General features: G+C 34.3%; 1 protein-coding gene across 1 annotated transcript in view; it reads left to right on the forward strand.

The window, feature by feature from the left end:
• LOC129230583 (solute carrier family 12 member 3-like) overlaps positions 1-13082 on the forward strand; it is a 29944-nt gene extending 16862 nt beyond the window's left edge. The window contains exon 7 of the mRNA XM_054864988.1: positions 12947-13082. Coding sequence (XP_054720963.1) covers positions 12947-12964 — 18 coding nt within the window. The 3' untranslated portion in view covers positions 12965-13082. The remainder of the gene's footprint in view (positions 1-12946) is intronic.
• The last annotated feature ends 2960 nt before the right edge of the window (positions 13083-16042 follow it).

The following is a 16042-nucleotide window of genomic DNA, read 5'->3' on the forward strand; positions in this document are numbered from 1 at the left end:
CTACTGTGAGGGAAAAAATCAAATTTCGAATCGGGTTTGTTGTTTTCTACGCATACCTGCCATTTTAAAATAATAAGGAGAATATTCTTTACTAATAATAAAGCAGTAAGTCTCTCTGTCCGGAGGATGTCTGTAGGATGTCTGTAGGATGTCCGTAGGATGTCCGTAGGATGTCTGTGACGCGCATAGCGCTTAAACCGTTCGGCCGATTTTCATGAAATTTGGCACAAAGTTAGTATGTAGCATGGGGGTATGCACCTCGAAGCGATTTTTCGAAAATTCGATGTGGTTCTTTTTTTATTCAAATTTTAAGAAAAAAAAACTATCATAAATTACGAAATTATCATAACGTGGAACCGTAACATGGGCACAAGCCAATTGGCGAGATACGAAATTATCATAACGTGTAACCGTAACAGGAGTACAAGCCAATTGACGAGAAAATTCACAATACATTATTTGTAAATACAGGCGAACCAAAAGACCTTTTAACTTTTCTATTACGGGCGAAGCCGTGCGGGTACCACTAGTAGGGAATAAATAAACAAAAAATTAAAGGCAAATGACTTTAGTTTCATTACAATGCAAAAATAATAAAAAAAAAAACCACTTAGGATAATTTTAATCATGAATTTATTCGAAAATATTTCAGTGTACGATGCTTTTTGTGGCGTATTTTTTCTCTGTCTCTTCGTTTTTTGACAGATTTCAAAAATAAAATCTGGCAATATTTTGAAAAAAACTACTGGGTTTTATTCAGAACGGCATAGGAATGGTGTGAAAAAAAAAATTGGACTTTATATTCGATTTCAGTTTTACGTTATTTTGGCTTTACTACAAAATTTCAAGGTGTACGAACACTTTTGGGAGCCACTGTACGTACATACAGACGTCACGAGAAAATTCGTTACAATTAACTCGGGAATCGTTATTATGGATATTTCGCGTGTCTATACGTTATTAGGCACTTATCCACGTGTGGTCGAGTCGAAAAAAAACCTCAATATTCATTCGGGGGTGAGTAAAATGGAAATTAATGTCGATTTTTGAGTTAAAATTTTTTCGCGAATACAATACTTCCTTTTTTGTAAAAGGAAGTAAAACCCAATTTTTGACTTTCAAAGTCCTTTGTTTCCGCAGAAAAATGATGTGGGATGTGATAGAGAAAGTATGAGGTCTTTAATCCGAATTGCCTCTAAACATTATTTTAGATGTTAAATTGATGAGCAAATGTCCGAAAATGCAACTGTAGGTAATATTTGATCGATTAAGTTAGGGGTCATGACACCCATGGCCCTTCTCTATGTTATGTCTGCGCTTGATGAAAATCAACATATATATTGAACTAACTATTACTTGTATTGAAGAATGTTGATTTCAATGGGGAAAACTTGTGCTGAAAAAAATAAAAAGTAATTTCTAAGTGCTATTAAGCACGAAACTGCAGTCCTCGGCTGGAAATGGCTGAACTGGCGGTGTATTTCAACTACTACTGAATTATATATATATATATATATATATATATATATATATATATATATATATATATATATATATATATATATATATATATATATATATATATATAAACATTAAAACATTTTTTTTAAAAACATTTTTACCGTTATTTTTATGTACCCATGAGTGTATCTAACCAAAATATTAGCTTTACAATTAAGAAAAAAATAAAAAGTCCAATTTTTTTTATAACAACTGAATTTCGTAATAGACTGTGAATTTATTTTTTCAACAAAAATGACTTTCTATGTACTGTACATACTTTAGACTGGTTTTAGCTGTTGGATTTATAAATAATTGAGGTACTGTCGACTCTGCTTAAACAAATACTGTTGGTTTCAAAAAATATTATTCGATTAAGCAGGGATTTGTAACATTGCATCTAAGGCATGGGAAATATTCGGTTCCGGGATATTTTATTTGTATAAGCGGGGTATTCGTTTATCCGTTACGCGATTAAGCGGGGCCGACAGTATTTGAGTTACTAAATTTGTAAAACAGAAATGAGACTTATCACGAATATTTATTTCAATGCTTGAGTTCCAAAGAAATAATTCATGTCTTTCCTTTTCATAGACTAATCAATTGTTAAGGGTTCGAGAGCTGTTGGAAAAGCATTCCAAGTCTTCAAATTTAATAGTGATGTAAGTCAAATTTTAACTCATAATAATCAGATAGTTTTTCAAAAACTACCGAAAAAAGCATCTTTCTAAATTTAATGAGTTTTTACACGTTTTGATACTAAAAAATATGCTTCAGGTCATTTTTTAGAAAATATTTATTTACTTCCCATTCGGAAGTAGTTTATCATTTAGGGGTTAGAATTCCTGCCTTTGTACTTGAAGAAGGGTTAATGGCACCAGTAACAGACAGTCGTAAGTTTGGATTTTGATAATAAGAATTTTAGGCGGGTAAAACTGATGTTGCTGCTGCCCATGAATACGGTGCAACCATCTAGTGTTATCAGAGTGAATTTGATGAGCCAGTTGGTATTTACAAGGCAGTGGTGGAAGGTTACGAACGGCTACCACGAGGTCAGCCGGTGTTTCATGTTCATTAGAATTTAAGAAGGTTTTAGATCTAAAAATCAATAACTTTTGCACATTTTGAAGATAAATGTAGAATTCTATCCATTACTCATCCTTTCTTCATCCTATCTGCTACTGGGTATCATCAGAATTGTCGGCGTCTGTTACTGGGGTCCGAACTTTTTTCGAAATTGAGCAAATAAAATAGAATTAACTAAATTAGAGGATCCAGAAGCAGCCAAGCATTAGAAGAGATGTAGTTTCATGAGAGAAAAATTGTTTTATAAGTCTAAATACGTTAAAAGGCTGAGAAAATTGAGTTAACCTGAGAACGATGCTTTACGCATGTCTGTTACAGGTGCTGTTACATTATGTTATAAATACCGGTAGGAAAGCAACAATAAAAGTGAAAGGTGTTTAGAAAAAGAACAAGGAGTATCATATTCGCCCTTTTATAAATTCTGCAGTAAATTTTAAGAGACATAAAAAAACGATCGAGTATGTGTAATATAGAGGTGGGCAATGTCGTTCTTTTCAGTGATCCGTTCATCAGCGGATCGTTGATTCATTTAATCCGTTCAATCAATTCATTCATTTGAACGACTTCGTTCATTTAAAAAAGTTGCAATCTCTGCAGTCACGTACATTCGAAATCTTTCATCAGCAGATTTTTTATTTGAAGGGAAAATAACTAAAATTACAGTAGACCCTCGTTTTACGCAGGTTTATTTTACGCGGTTTCAATTATACGCGGTTTAAGATTTGACACCTTTATTTTATTTTACGTGGATGAGTTTCGGTTTTATACAGATGCGGCAATGCAAACAGGTAACATTTTCCCCTCTTTCAAAATCCAAAAAAGATTTCAGATTACGCGTAATTAACTGCATTTTGGCGTGCTAATAATCGAGCTTCGGCCACTGGAGACATTTAACGCGATTGGTTCCAGAGCTCTTTCCACAAGTAAAGTTATTAAGAGCCATTATTTTGAAGTTCAGACAACGTGTGGCAGCGACCATTTTTGATTTTTCTAATTTTTTTATATGTCAAAGTAGGTCATGAGAAGTGAACATTCTGAAATTTTTAGCCTTCCAAAAAAATTTTTTCGTTCGTTAAAAATTCCCAAAGTTTGAGGTTTTGCAGCGCTTTTTTAGAAAAATTCTAAAAGTTGCATTTCAGTGCGCTTTAGCTCTTTACAGAAACACCACCTCACGATTATGGTTATATTTATTGGTTGTACTGTATCTAGTGATGATGACTTCATAGTTATTTTGGTTGGGGGGTTGTTGCTTTCTTCAGATAAGGGGTCGCAAAGTATGGATTTTATCCGTTTTCGCACAAGTTTAACCTGCGTTATTTCCCCCAAAAAGTCACCCCCCGAAAAAAAAGTAACATATACTGAAAATTTATACTATGAAGAGAGTAAATGGCACAAAATTTGTTTGAGGTTTAACTTCTTTTAGGAGAAAAATACCCTGATATTTTTCAAATTTTCAAAAATTGTGCTTTTTTGATCGCAATTAACTCAAAACAGCATCACTAGGAAAAAAAACCTTTTATATATTATGATACCTGGGTATGTGTAAAACATCATGAAAAAGAAAGCAGCATGGGATCTTTTCTTGTTTTCCAGAAAATAATTTTTTTGTAACTCATTTTATGCGTTTTCTTGAACATAAAACGTGTGTCCAGTATGCAGATTAAATCTGCTAAAACTTAAAGGATGTAGTAAGAATGTATATATGTGTGTATAGAGAAAGAGAAAAAGACTAGCAACACTTGATTTTTCTGATTTTTACAAATTGATGCTATTTTAATTGCAGGTAAATCAGAAAACGATAAATCGATATTATATATATATATCGCTTCTACGGTATAATTTTCTTTTAGCTATCCATACACAGTGTGGTTATATTTACGTAGAGTAAATGACGCAAAAACAATATGTAAATTTCAGAACATCTAATTAGTATAAATTTATATCATTTGGTGGAAATAAACAACTCGGGATTAGAAGTCTGGCAGTATTTCGACGTCGGTAAAGGAAAGGAAATTTCATTTACAGAAGATGCATTCTTTAAATCTGGTCACTCAGTTATTTCGGAATTCTCTTCTGCGGAATATCAACGTCCTCAAAGCATTGTCAAAGCACAGAAACGACGAATGTTGGACAGGGACTATGCTGCTTCCTATTTCTGCTCAGTACCAGATTGCATGAGCACATTTCTCAAAAAAGGTGACTACGAGCAGCACATTTACTCTGGAAAACACAGTTATGTAAAAGTAGCAACATCGTCTGATGGAGTAAAGAAAAACTGAGTCAAGATGCTGCAAGGACAGAAAAGTTCTGTTTCTTATGGTCTTGGTCAGGCATCCACCAATCAACAAAGAGAAAACAAAGAAGAAAATATTTTGAAAATCTCATGTGAGGGGTGGGCTCTCGCAACTTCTAAAAGTACACTATTTTCATTGAAACAAAAAGAGTTTCTTTATGAAAAGTTCCTTTATGGTGAGAAAACCGGGAGAAAACAGACGCCCGACCAAGTAGAACATGCAATGAGAACAGAGATGATTGAAGACATAAAAATATTCCAACCGAACAATATCTGACAAAAGGTCAAATTCAAGCTGCTTTTAGCCGGTATACAAAACAAATTAAAAAAAAAGCGAATAATACTGATTTATCAAGAACCGATAGACTTTTAGAGGTGTTTGAAGATGACATAGAAAATAGACATTTAGAGGAAAGTGAAGCAGATATTGTTCATGAAATTTCTTCCATTATATATTATATCTATGGACATAAATAAGAAGGAATCATTTTGGTATTGATACGATAAATCAATATATATATATATATATATATATATATGATATCGATTTATCGTATCGTTTTCTGATTTACATGCAATATGCAATTAAAATACCATCAACTTGTAAAAATCAGAAAAATAAAGTATTGCTAGTCTTTTTCTCCTTCTCTTATACACACATATATACATTCTTACTACATCCTTTAAGTTTTAGCAGATCTAATATGCATACTGGACACATGTTTTACGTACGAGAAAACGCGTAAAATGAGCTACAAAAAAATTATTTTTTGGAAAACAAGAAGAGATCCCATGCTGCTATCTATTTCATGATGTTTTATACATACGCAGGTACCATAATTTATAAAAGGTTTTTTTCCGTAGTGATGCTGTTTTGAGTTAATTGCGATCAAAAACGCACAATTTTTGAAAATTTGAAAAATATCAAGGTATTTTTTTCCTAAAAAAGATTAAACCTCAAACAAATTTTGTGCCATTTACTCTCTTCATAGTGTAAACTTTCAGTATATGTTACATTTTTTTTCGGGGGGTGGCTTTTTGGGGGAAATAACGCAGGTTAAACTTGCGCGAAAACGTATAAAATCCATACTTTGCGACCCCTAATCTGAAGAAAGCAACAACCCCCAACCAAAATAACTATGAAGTCATCATCACTAGATACAGTACAACCAATAAATATGACCATAACCGTGAGGTGGCGTTTCTGTAAAGAGCTAAAGCGCACTGAAATGCGACTTTTAGAATTCTTGTAAAAAAGCGCTGCAAAACCTAAAACTTTGGGAATTTTTAACGAACGGAAAAATTTTTTTGGAAGGATAAAAGTTTCAGAATGTTTACTTCTCATGGCCTACTTTGACATATAAAAAAGTTAGGAAAATCAAAAATGGTCACTGCCAAAATTTCCGTTTTTTGTCTGAATTTCAAAATAATGGCTCTTAAATCCGCACAGTTCTGAACTCACAGGAAGAAGAGCTTTTAGGAGTGACAAAGGAGGTGAAAACCAACGAGGATACCGACATCTTTGACACACAACCAAAAACACACATTGAAAATTTTGCGCCATTCCTAGACAATAGAAATGATCTTTCTGATTTGTTGGTGAAGGAAGATTTTGCAAGTGGTCATGGATGCGTTAAGAGCCATTATTTTGAAGTTCAGACAAGGTGTGGCAGTGACCATTTTTGATTTTTCTAATTTTTTTATATGTCAAAGTAGGTCATAAGAAGTGAACATTCTGAAATTTTTAGCCTCCCAAAAAATTTTTTTCGCTCGTTAAAAATTTCCAAAGTTTGAGGTTTTGCAGCGCTTTTTTAGAAAAATTCTAAAAGTCGCATTTGAGTGCGCTTTAGCTCTTTACAGAAACACCACCCCACGGTTATGTTTATATTTATTGGTTGTACTGTATCTAGTGATGATGTCTTCATAGTTATTTTGGTTGGGGGTTGTTGCTTTCTTCAGATTAGGGGTCGCAAAGTATGGATTTTATCCGTTTTCACGCAAGTTTAACCTGTTTTATTTCCCCCCAAAAAGCCACCCCCCCCCCCGAAAAAAATGTGACATATACTGAAAGTTTATACTATGAAGAGAGTAAATAGCACAAAATTTGTTTGAGGTTTAATTTTTTTAGGAGAAAAATGCCCTGATATTTTTTAAATTTTCAAAAATTGTGCTTTTTTGATCGCAGTTAACTCAAAACAGCATCACTAGGAAAAAAAACCATTTATACATTATGGTACCTAGCTATGTGTAAAACATCATGAAAAGAAAACAGCATGGGATCGCTTCTTGTTTTCTAGAAAATAATTTTTTTGTAGCTTATTTTATGCGTTTTCTCGTGCGTAAAACGTGTGTTCAGTATGCAGATTAGATCTGCTAAAACTTAAAGTATGTAGTAGGAATGTATATATGTGTGAATAGATAAAGAGAAAAAGACTAGCAATACTTTATTTTTCTGATTTTTACAAATTGATGGTATTTTAATTGCAGGTAAATCAGAAAACGATAAATCGATATCATATATATATATATACAGGGTGTCCCAAAAGGTCATTTACAAACTAAACATGCTGGTCTGTCATATCATGATGAACAAGATTTACGTAAGAACATGTGTTCGCAAACGCAATGCTGGCGCACTACATGCACACAAAGTCAGACACTAACGGATGCACAGTATGTCGCATACCTATTACACAAAGACGGTTTTACACAACATTTTATTTTTTAAGGAAAGCTTAAAGTAGTTGCTAAAATTTGTTTCCCGCCAGCTCTCATAATCATGTTGCAATGACATCGCAGTGTATGGTGAACTCTTGTCAGAAAGGATCGTTATTACGACGGTCGGTACTTTATCATTGCGACGCGTGTATGAAAGCTACAGGCAAACAATTTCAACAACAGTTATAAACCTTCCTTGAAAACTAAAATGTTGTGTAAAATCGTCTTTATGTAATAAATATGTGACATGTTGTGCATCCGTTAGCGTCGGCCTTTGTGTGCATGTACTGCGCCAGCATTGTGTTTGCGAACGTATGTTACTATGTAAATCTTGTTCATCATGATATGACAGACCAGCATGTTTAGTTTGTAAATGACCTTTTGGGACACCCTGTATATATATATATATGATATCGATTTATCGTTTTCTGATTTACCTGCAATTAAAATACCATCAATTTGTAAAAATCAGAAAAATAAAGTAGTGCTAGTCTTTTTCTCTTTCTTTATACATACATATATACTCTTACTACATCTTTAAGTTTTAGCAGATCTCATCTGCATACTGGACACACGTTTTACGCACGAGAAAACGCGCATAAAATGAGCTACAAAAAAAATTATTTTCTAAAAAACAAGAAGAGATCCCATGCTGTTTTCTTTTTCATGATGTTTTACACATAGCCAGGTACCATAATATATAAAAGGTTTTTTTTCCTAGTGATGCTGTTTTGAGTTAATTGCGATCAAAAAAGCAATTTTTGAAAATTTGAAAAATATCAGGGCATTTTTCTCCTAAAAAAATTAAACCTCAAACAAATTTTGTGCTATTTACTCTTTTCATAGTATAAACTTTCCGTATATGTCACATTTTTTTTCCGGAGGTGGCTTTTTGGGGGGAAATAACGCAGGTTAAACTTGAGCGAAAACGGATAAAATCCATACTTTGCGACCCCTTATCTGAAGAAAGCAACAACCCCCAACCAAAATAACTATGAAGTCATCATCACTAGATACAGTACAACCAATAAATATAAACATAACCGTGGGGTGGTGTTTCTGTAAAGAGCTAAAGCGCACTAAAATGCGACTTTTAGAATTTTTCTAAAAAAGCGCTGCAAAACCTCAAACTTTGGGAATTTTTAACGAGCGAAAGAAAATTTTTGGAAGGCTAAAAATTTCAGAATGTTCACTTCTTATGACCTACTTTGACATATAAAAAAATTAGGAAAATCAAAAATGGTCACTGCCAAAATTTCCGTTTTTTGTCTGAATTTCAAAATAATGGCTCTTAATGCTCCTGCCAAGAATTACAAAGAAAAATTCTTAATAACTGCCAAAAGACTATCACAGCTAGCTGGCCAGCTCCTCTTTATAAACAGAACACGAAATTAATTTGTTTTCTTTATACATGTTGTACATAAAAATCGATATAAGTACACATTAAATTTATTACACAAATAGTCATAACTAGAATGAAGTTTTTTTTATCTACTGAACCTAATTCCTAACGCTAGTATTAGGTCTCAATTTACGCGGCATTTCCATGGAACGTAACCCCCGCGTAAAACGAGGGTCTACTGCATCTAAATGTAAGAAAATATGCCTATGAAAAATATAAAGCAATTATAGTTCATTTTGTAACAAATTTCTCAGTTGCCGAATGGTAAGACATATGTTCCCATTCCAAAAATCGCAGGTTCTATTTTTTGCAAGTCATAAAAATAAGTTATTAAAAAAATGAACTGTTTGTAACGTCAGAAAGTTTGCATAATTAAATTTACGCGAAATTGGGCATTGATTCTAAATGGAAGTATCATATTTTCAAGTATAGTATGTTCCAGGTGAAAGTAAAACAAAAAATAATTTTGTATGTGTACTGTAGGTTACATTTTTTTTTAAAAAAATGTAAATCACGAAATAAAAGAGAAAACTACAAAATAATAAATAAATAAATGAAACAGGCTATAATACAAAACATGAAAATTAAGAAATGTTCATTAAAACTATGTACATTAAATAAACTTAACAAAAATATCATAATCATAAAACGCCTACTTTTTAAATAAAAACTGGCGTAAACTGTCGAAACCGATCTTTTTTGGCCCCAAAACAAACTTCTTTCAACCATGACATCTACCCGAAAGAAAGAGGCGCGCTCTATCAAATTTTTTTTTCCAGGCTACAGTACTGTATACATGCATAAAGTATTACCAATAGACCATGTGTACTGAAAACAGTTACAACAAATATATTGGTAGCTTAGCCGTAACCAATGGGGTTGTTTCCTTCAGTCAAAAATATTTGACTCTTAGTCACTGAAATTAATAAAATAAGCAAAAAAAAAAAAAAAAAAAAAGAAAAAACCATGGAACGAGAAAAAACTTTCATTTTCCCAAAGCTTAGTTTTTAATTTTTTTTTTTAATTGTCCGATTTTGAAAATAAGGATGGTCTTTATGACGTCACAAATGATGTGATTTGGCGCATCTGTCTATCGCGTTTCCACGTCGTAATAATTCAGAAGCGAATTAAATATTGCGCTGTACGCTTGCTATCAGCCATATCGTTGCCAATACATGTGAGGAAAGAAGCGAATTATATGTTGTGCTCTGTGAATGGCATCAGTGAATGACACTTCGTCATCGGCAAAAGCGTAAACAGTGAACGCGCACCGATTAAAGTAATTTTTAAAAAATATTAAACTTAGTCAAATTACTTAAAAATGGTCAGATCCTATTTTTTTAAGTATGCTCTTTCAGGAAAAAATACTTTAAAAATTTCGGGAACGACCCCATTTAAAATCCCAAAATAAAGAGTTGTAATGCACTCATCAAGCATAATGGTGAAACTTCATAAAATGCTATACTTTACTATATTATAAAAAAAAATGGTGATGGTGCCTCACAGCAGCCAATGGAATCGTTTCCAAAATTTTAAAATTGTTTTTTTTTTTTCTGAAAGAGCATGCTTAAAAACATAGGATCTGACCATTCATTAAATAATTTGTTTAAGTTTAATATTTTTAAAAAATTACTTAAATCGGTGCACTTTCATTGTTTTCACTTCTGTCGTACGACAACACAAATGATGAAATGCCATTCAGTGTTGCCATTCACAGCTCAAAATAACTCTGTCGCAAAAAAATATATGCACCTAGAAGATTTAGAGCCACAATCATGAAGCTCGGCACAAATGCAGTTTGGTAGCCGATATGCAAATGATTAAAATTTCAGCTCCAATGAAACTACTAGAACATCAGGCCTCTAAGACGTAACCGGCGGCAGCACGAACAGCTGACGGAGTTTGATAAGGGCCGTATAATAGACCTCAGAGAAGCAAGTTGGTCAAACAGGAGTATCGGCCGCCACCTCGGTCGGAGTGATATGGTAGTTGCTCGGTGTTGGCAACAGTGGATCAGCAGAGGCAACAGAGGGAGGCTATCGTCGCGGAGGGTCAGGGCGTCCCAGGAACACAAATGAACGCGAGGATCGCGCAATCAGAAGAGCGGCCACGTCGACAACGACAACGTCGCTAGCATCGATTCAACGCCACTTACCTCCTTCCAGGCATCTGGTGGTATCAAGGGAAACCATTAGGAGACGACTGGCCGAAGTTTGCTTAAGGAGCCGACGTCCATTAAGACGCTTGCCACTGACCCCACATCGTAGGCAGTGTCGAGTGGATTTTTGCCGACCTCGGGCAGCTTGGATTGTAACAGACTGGAGACATGTGATCTTCAGCGATGAATCGCGATTCAGTTTCAGTGCTGATGATCACCGTACACGTGTGTTGAGGCGCATCGACTAGCGCTCCGATCCGGCATTTGTTGTCGAGCGGCATAGAGCCATTTCATAAGGTGTGACAGTGTGGGGAGCAATTTCTTGGGACACACGATCACCTCTAGTTGTTCTCCAAGGCACTTTGACAGCTCGCAGATACATGGACAGCATTTTGACGCCGATTGTTTTGCCCATGCTATCAAGTCGCTCAGATGCCATTTATCAGCAGGACCATGCTCGTCCACATACTACGCGTCTCTCTTAACATTGTCTTCAGGGATATGACGTACTCCCATGGCCTGCCAGGTCACCAAACCTTTCGCCAATAGAGCATATCTGGACGTGCTGCGAAGGCAACTGCAGCCATCCCGGGATACAGGGGAATTAATGACGCAGTTGCAAAGATTATGGCATGATCTTCCGTAGGGGGTCTTAAGTGCCCTAATTGGTTCGATGCCACTTCGTGTTTCGGCTTGTATAGCTGCCAGAGGTGGCTTTACTATTTACTGATTTGTAACCTTTTGCATGCTGTAACTGCTTAATAAAATTATCTTTTATTCTGAATTTTTAATCATCTTATTATCTCCTTATACACTACATGCCTACCAGGTTTCGTGAGTGTAGCTCAATTTCTTCTGGGCGCATATATTTTTTTTTGCGACAGAGTGTATTTAATTCGCATCTTTATTCGCGAGTATTGGCAACGATATGGTTGATAGCAAGCGTAGAGCACAATTTTAATTCGGGGCCGTGGTAGCCTGATCGGTAAGGCATTGGACTCGGGGCCGGAGGGCCTCGGGTTCGATCCTTGCTGGTCGAAGACCCACCGTCGTCATTAAAGGGGACTGGGCGACGTTAAATATGCTCGTGGTCTCAATGTCCTCCAAGTGAAACGATACCTCTGGGGGTGCTAGTACCAGGTAGCTATTAGCTCTTGGACTAGTTCTAAATTCTCATTAACTGCTCGATCCGGTGATGGTGCTGCCATCTATCGGTATATAAAAATAATGGAGGCAAGGCACTTAGTATGCAGCCCTCGACATAAATGCAGTTGAAGTCAGTTGTGACTCTGAATCGAATCGAATTTTAATTCGCTTTTTGATTATCATAACGTGGAAACGCAGTGAAAAATGCGCCAAAGAGGACATTATTTGTGACGTCATAAAGACCACGCCTTGTTTTCAAAATCGGACATTCTAAAAAATTAACTAAAATATAACTGTTGGGAAAATAAAAGTATTTTCTGGGTCCATGTTATTTTTTTTTTCTTATTCTATCAACTTCAGTGACTAACAGTAGTACTTTTGACTGAAGGAAACAATCCCATTGAATCGATGAAACGTAATAACGTAGAATAAAGGTATTTTTTAACAATGACATCATTAAGCAGTGACAGCTATTCCTGATTGAAGGCTCATTAACATTGAAGCTTAACAGTATTTAAATACCATTATAATTCACTTTCTAATTATCTTGGGAAATTCAAGCAAATTTTATCTCATGCAGAAAAATCAAGTATTTTTATTGATCTTTAAAATATTTACAATATTTTTACTTACTTTTCTGTAGGACACTGCCATTGCCTAGAAAGGATACCTGTCCTGCTCCTCTGTACATGGCATGGCTCGAAATACTCACGCACGATCTTCCACCGTTCTTGTTAGTGAGAGGAAATCAGAACTCTGTCTTAACATTCTATTCTTAAGAAAAAAATTACTACATAAAATTGATGTCAAGTTACTACTTTTACATATCTGTACCTCAGAGTCAGAAGGACGTAAGTCACATTCTTACCCATGCAAAGGATGGAACGCGCGCTCTTTTAGCCCAGGTAAAAAACTAAAAAGGATTGTTTTTTAAGAATTACTTTCACATGCCTCGATGCGGAATAGGCTTCTACATACAATGCATTAATAAACAGAAAATCGCCATCTTTGGACTTAAGTCCCTCTGGCAATGAGGTACAGATATCCGTTTTAACCGGCAAAAGCCTCTATTTTCGCAACCGTTAGTCCTAGATGTAAACTCCCGATTGAAAAAATGTTCAAAATCAGATGCAGGGTTAAGATATTGAAAGTTTGAAGCAAAAATAAAAATGAGTCAAAAAATAAAAAATTTAACTTTTTATACGGGCCCCAGGTCCCCTAACTTATATTTAGAGAAATAATCTCCATTAAAAAAACTATTACCGATACAAAAAACTTGACATTTGTGCGACCAAAATTCAAGGAGATACTTCAGTTAAAAGTTTTAAGGGACCATACAGAAGATGAGATTGGAACTTACGCGCTTTCAGAAGAATAGCAGGTTGTCAAAGTAAAAAAACACAAAGTATTTATATTTTTCATTGCTCTTCAACAATAAACGAAAATGTTATGCCGTGGTACGCAAAAACACAATGAAAAATCTCGAACAATATGAAAAACCACACACTGTGCACAAATATAATTTTAAACACTTGTTAACTGCTATATTTTCCCCCAAAAGGTGTTATTGATGGCGAGTGAAAAGTGGTGTAAGTCACAAAACGCAGCGTTTCTATCTCGGTGAATATTGGTCGTACTAATTTCAAACTTTTTGAATTATTTTTTAATAGAGAATATTTCCCTAAATATGAGTTAAGAGACCTAGGGCCCATATAAAAAGATAATTTTCTTATTTTCTGACTCATTTTTATTTTTGCTTCAAAGTTTCAATGTGTGAACTCCGCATCTGATTTTGAACATTTTTGCAATTGGAAGTATGCATCTAGGACCAACGGTTGCGAAAATAAAGGCCTTGCAGATTAAAACGGAGCACCCTGTATATGTACATTTTTCTCAATAAAGTAAATATTAATGAAGCTTGAGCGCGGAAAGAAGTTCAAAATGGTTTCAGAAAATGCTTCTTACAGTTAGTATCATTATATTGAGAAAAATTCCATCCAAAGAACAAAGAAGATAAGCAATTATTTTTAGCTTATTTTTAACATTTTTTATTGATAATAATTTAGTTCTAGATTTTTTTTTTCTTTTCCAAACTATGCACAGTAATTAGAAATTCTTTGTATCTGATTGTGATAAAAATTAAGAATAAACGTATTGAAAAAGTAATAAGTGTTATTAAATGAACTTCATTGCACGCTAAAACTAAGATATTTCATTGTCATATTTGTATATGTTAAAGCAAATGTTGCTAAAAAACAATATATCTGTTGATATGGCACCTTTAAATGAAATTCTCGTACCAGAACTTTATTTTACCTAGAGTAATGAATTAGAAAACATGAATTTAAAATTCCAGTGTTTATCACTGTATTCATTGTTGCAGCAAAATATCTCACAAAAAACAATAAAAACAATGAACCAAATGTAATTTAAGGAAAACAAAGATTAACCCAAGGTATGAAATTATTAATTTTCAACAAAATGTATCCACATATACTATCGAAAAAGAAAAGTATATATATATATATACATATATTCTCATTTCACACATTTCGAAAGCTTAGTAAAAATTATTTCATGCAACATCATGGGCGTATCGAGGGGGGGGGGAGCAAAAGGAAAATATTTAAATAAAGCCAAAAAAAAACACAAGAAGTTCCAAAAATTAATTGACGGTTGCTTAAATTTCTAAACTTATCGACGAGCTCGGCTACTCGCTACTCCATTAACTTTCCACCTGCTTCTGAAAGTGTACATGTACATTGCTTCTTTGGGAAATGACTGAAAAGGGGTTTTAGTTGAGTTGTTGGTATTTAGTTTAGTTGCCGTCGCAGAACCGTTATAGAAGTAGCACAAGTAGTACAGCACCAAAAACACCTACATTTTACTCTCCCCAAAAAAACTGTTTTCTTTCGCAAAGTTGCGTTATTACACACAACCCTGACCATGAACAAAATTTTAAGTCTTTTTTTCCCTTAAGTTGAAGACCTCAACTATTACAAGTTCAATTTTTGCAAAAATTTCAGTATGTGTTTGCAGTACTATGATAAGAAAAAGTGCAATTTCTTTATTATTATTTTTTTTTTTTTTAATTTTTTTGTTTGTCTCTGAGTAGAGGTCAAAGTTTAAGATCGTGAACTTCTGGTGCTAAATATATGATCGTTTTCCTTCAAAATCAATGCGTGATCCGTGCCAATTTCTTAAAATGTGGATACGACTTGATATTAGGTACATGCTAGCATAAATAATTTGGTGGCTCACTCATGGCTTTGAAAGCAAAGGTCAATTGAAAATGCTATTTTCGTTACTTTTTCTGCCATATTTCTGTTCAGATATCTGCTAGCAAAACGATCATTTATGTGATCATTATGATCATCAGGGTATTTTATATGAAAAAACAATAAAATACACATACGAATACATAATTACACTGTTTCGGAAACCGGTGGGGGGGGGGGGGGAGAGTAAGGAAGTTGTAAGTTTTGAACTTTTCAGTAGTCAATTTGTCTGTGGTCCTTTCCAACTTAGTTTCTCCAACTTACGCAGCTTATATTTAATGACTGGCAGTAGCTTTAATTGAAGGACTAACAAGAAAAGAAACTTTGCCTCATAATTAACACAACACTTATTCGAAAGACTTGCAAAAAAAAAAGAAAGAAACATTATTCCTCATGACTAACAATACATTTTGAAAAAAAAAATATATCTTTCTGCTAAAGAGCATAAATAAAATAGCAAT

This window comes from Uloborus diversus, chromosome 9 (genome assembly GCF_026930045.1).
Source record: "Uloborus diversus isolate 005 chromosome 9, Udiv.v.3.1, whole genome shotgun sequence".
NCBI lineage: Eukaryota > Metazoa > Arthropoda > Arachnida > Araneae > Uloboridae > Uloborus > Uloborus diversus.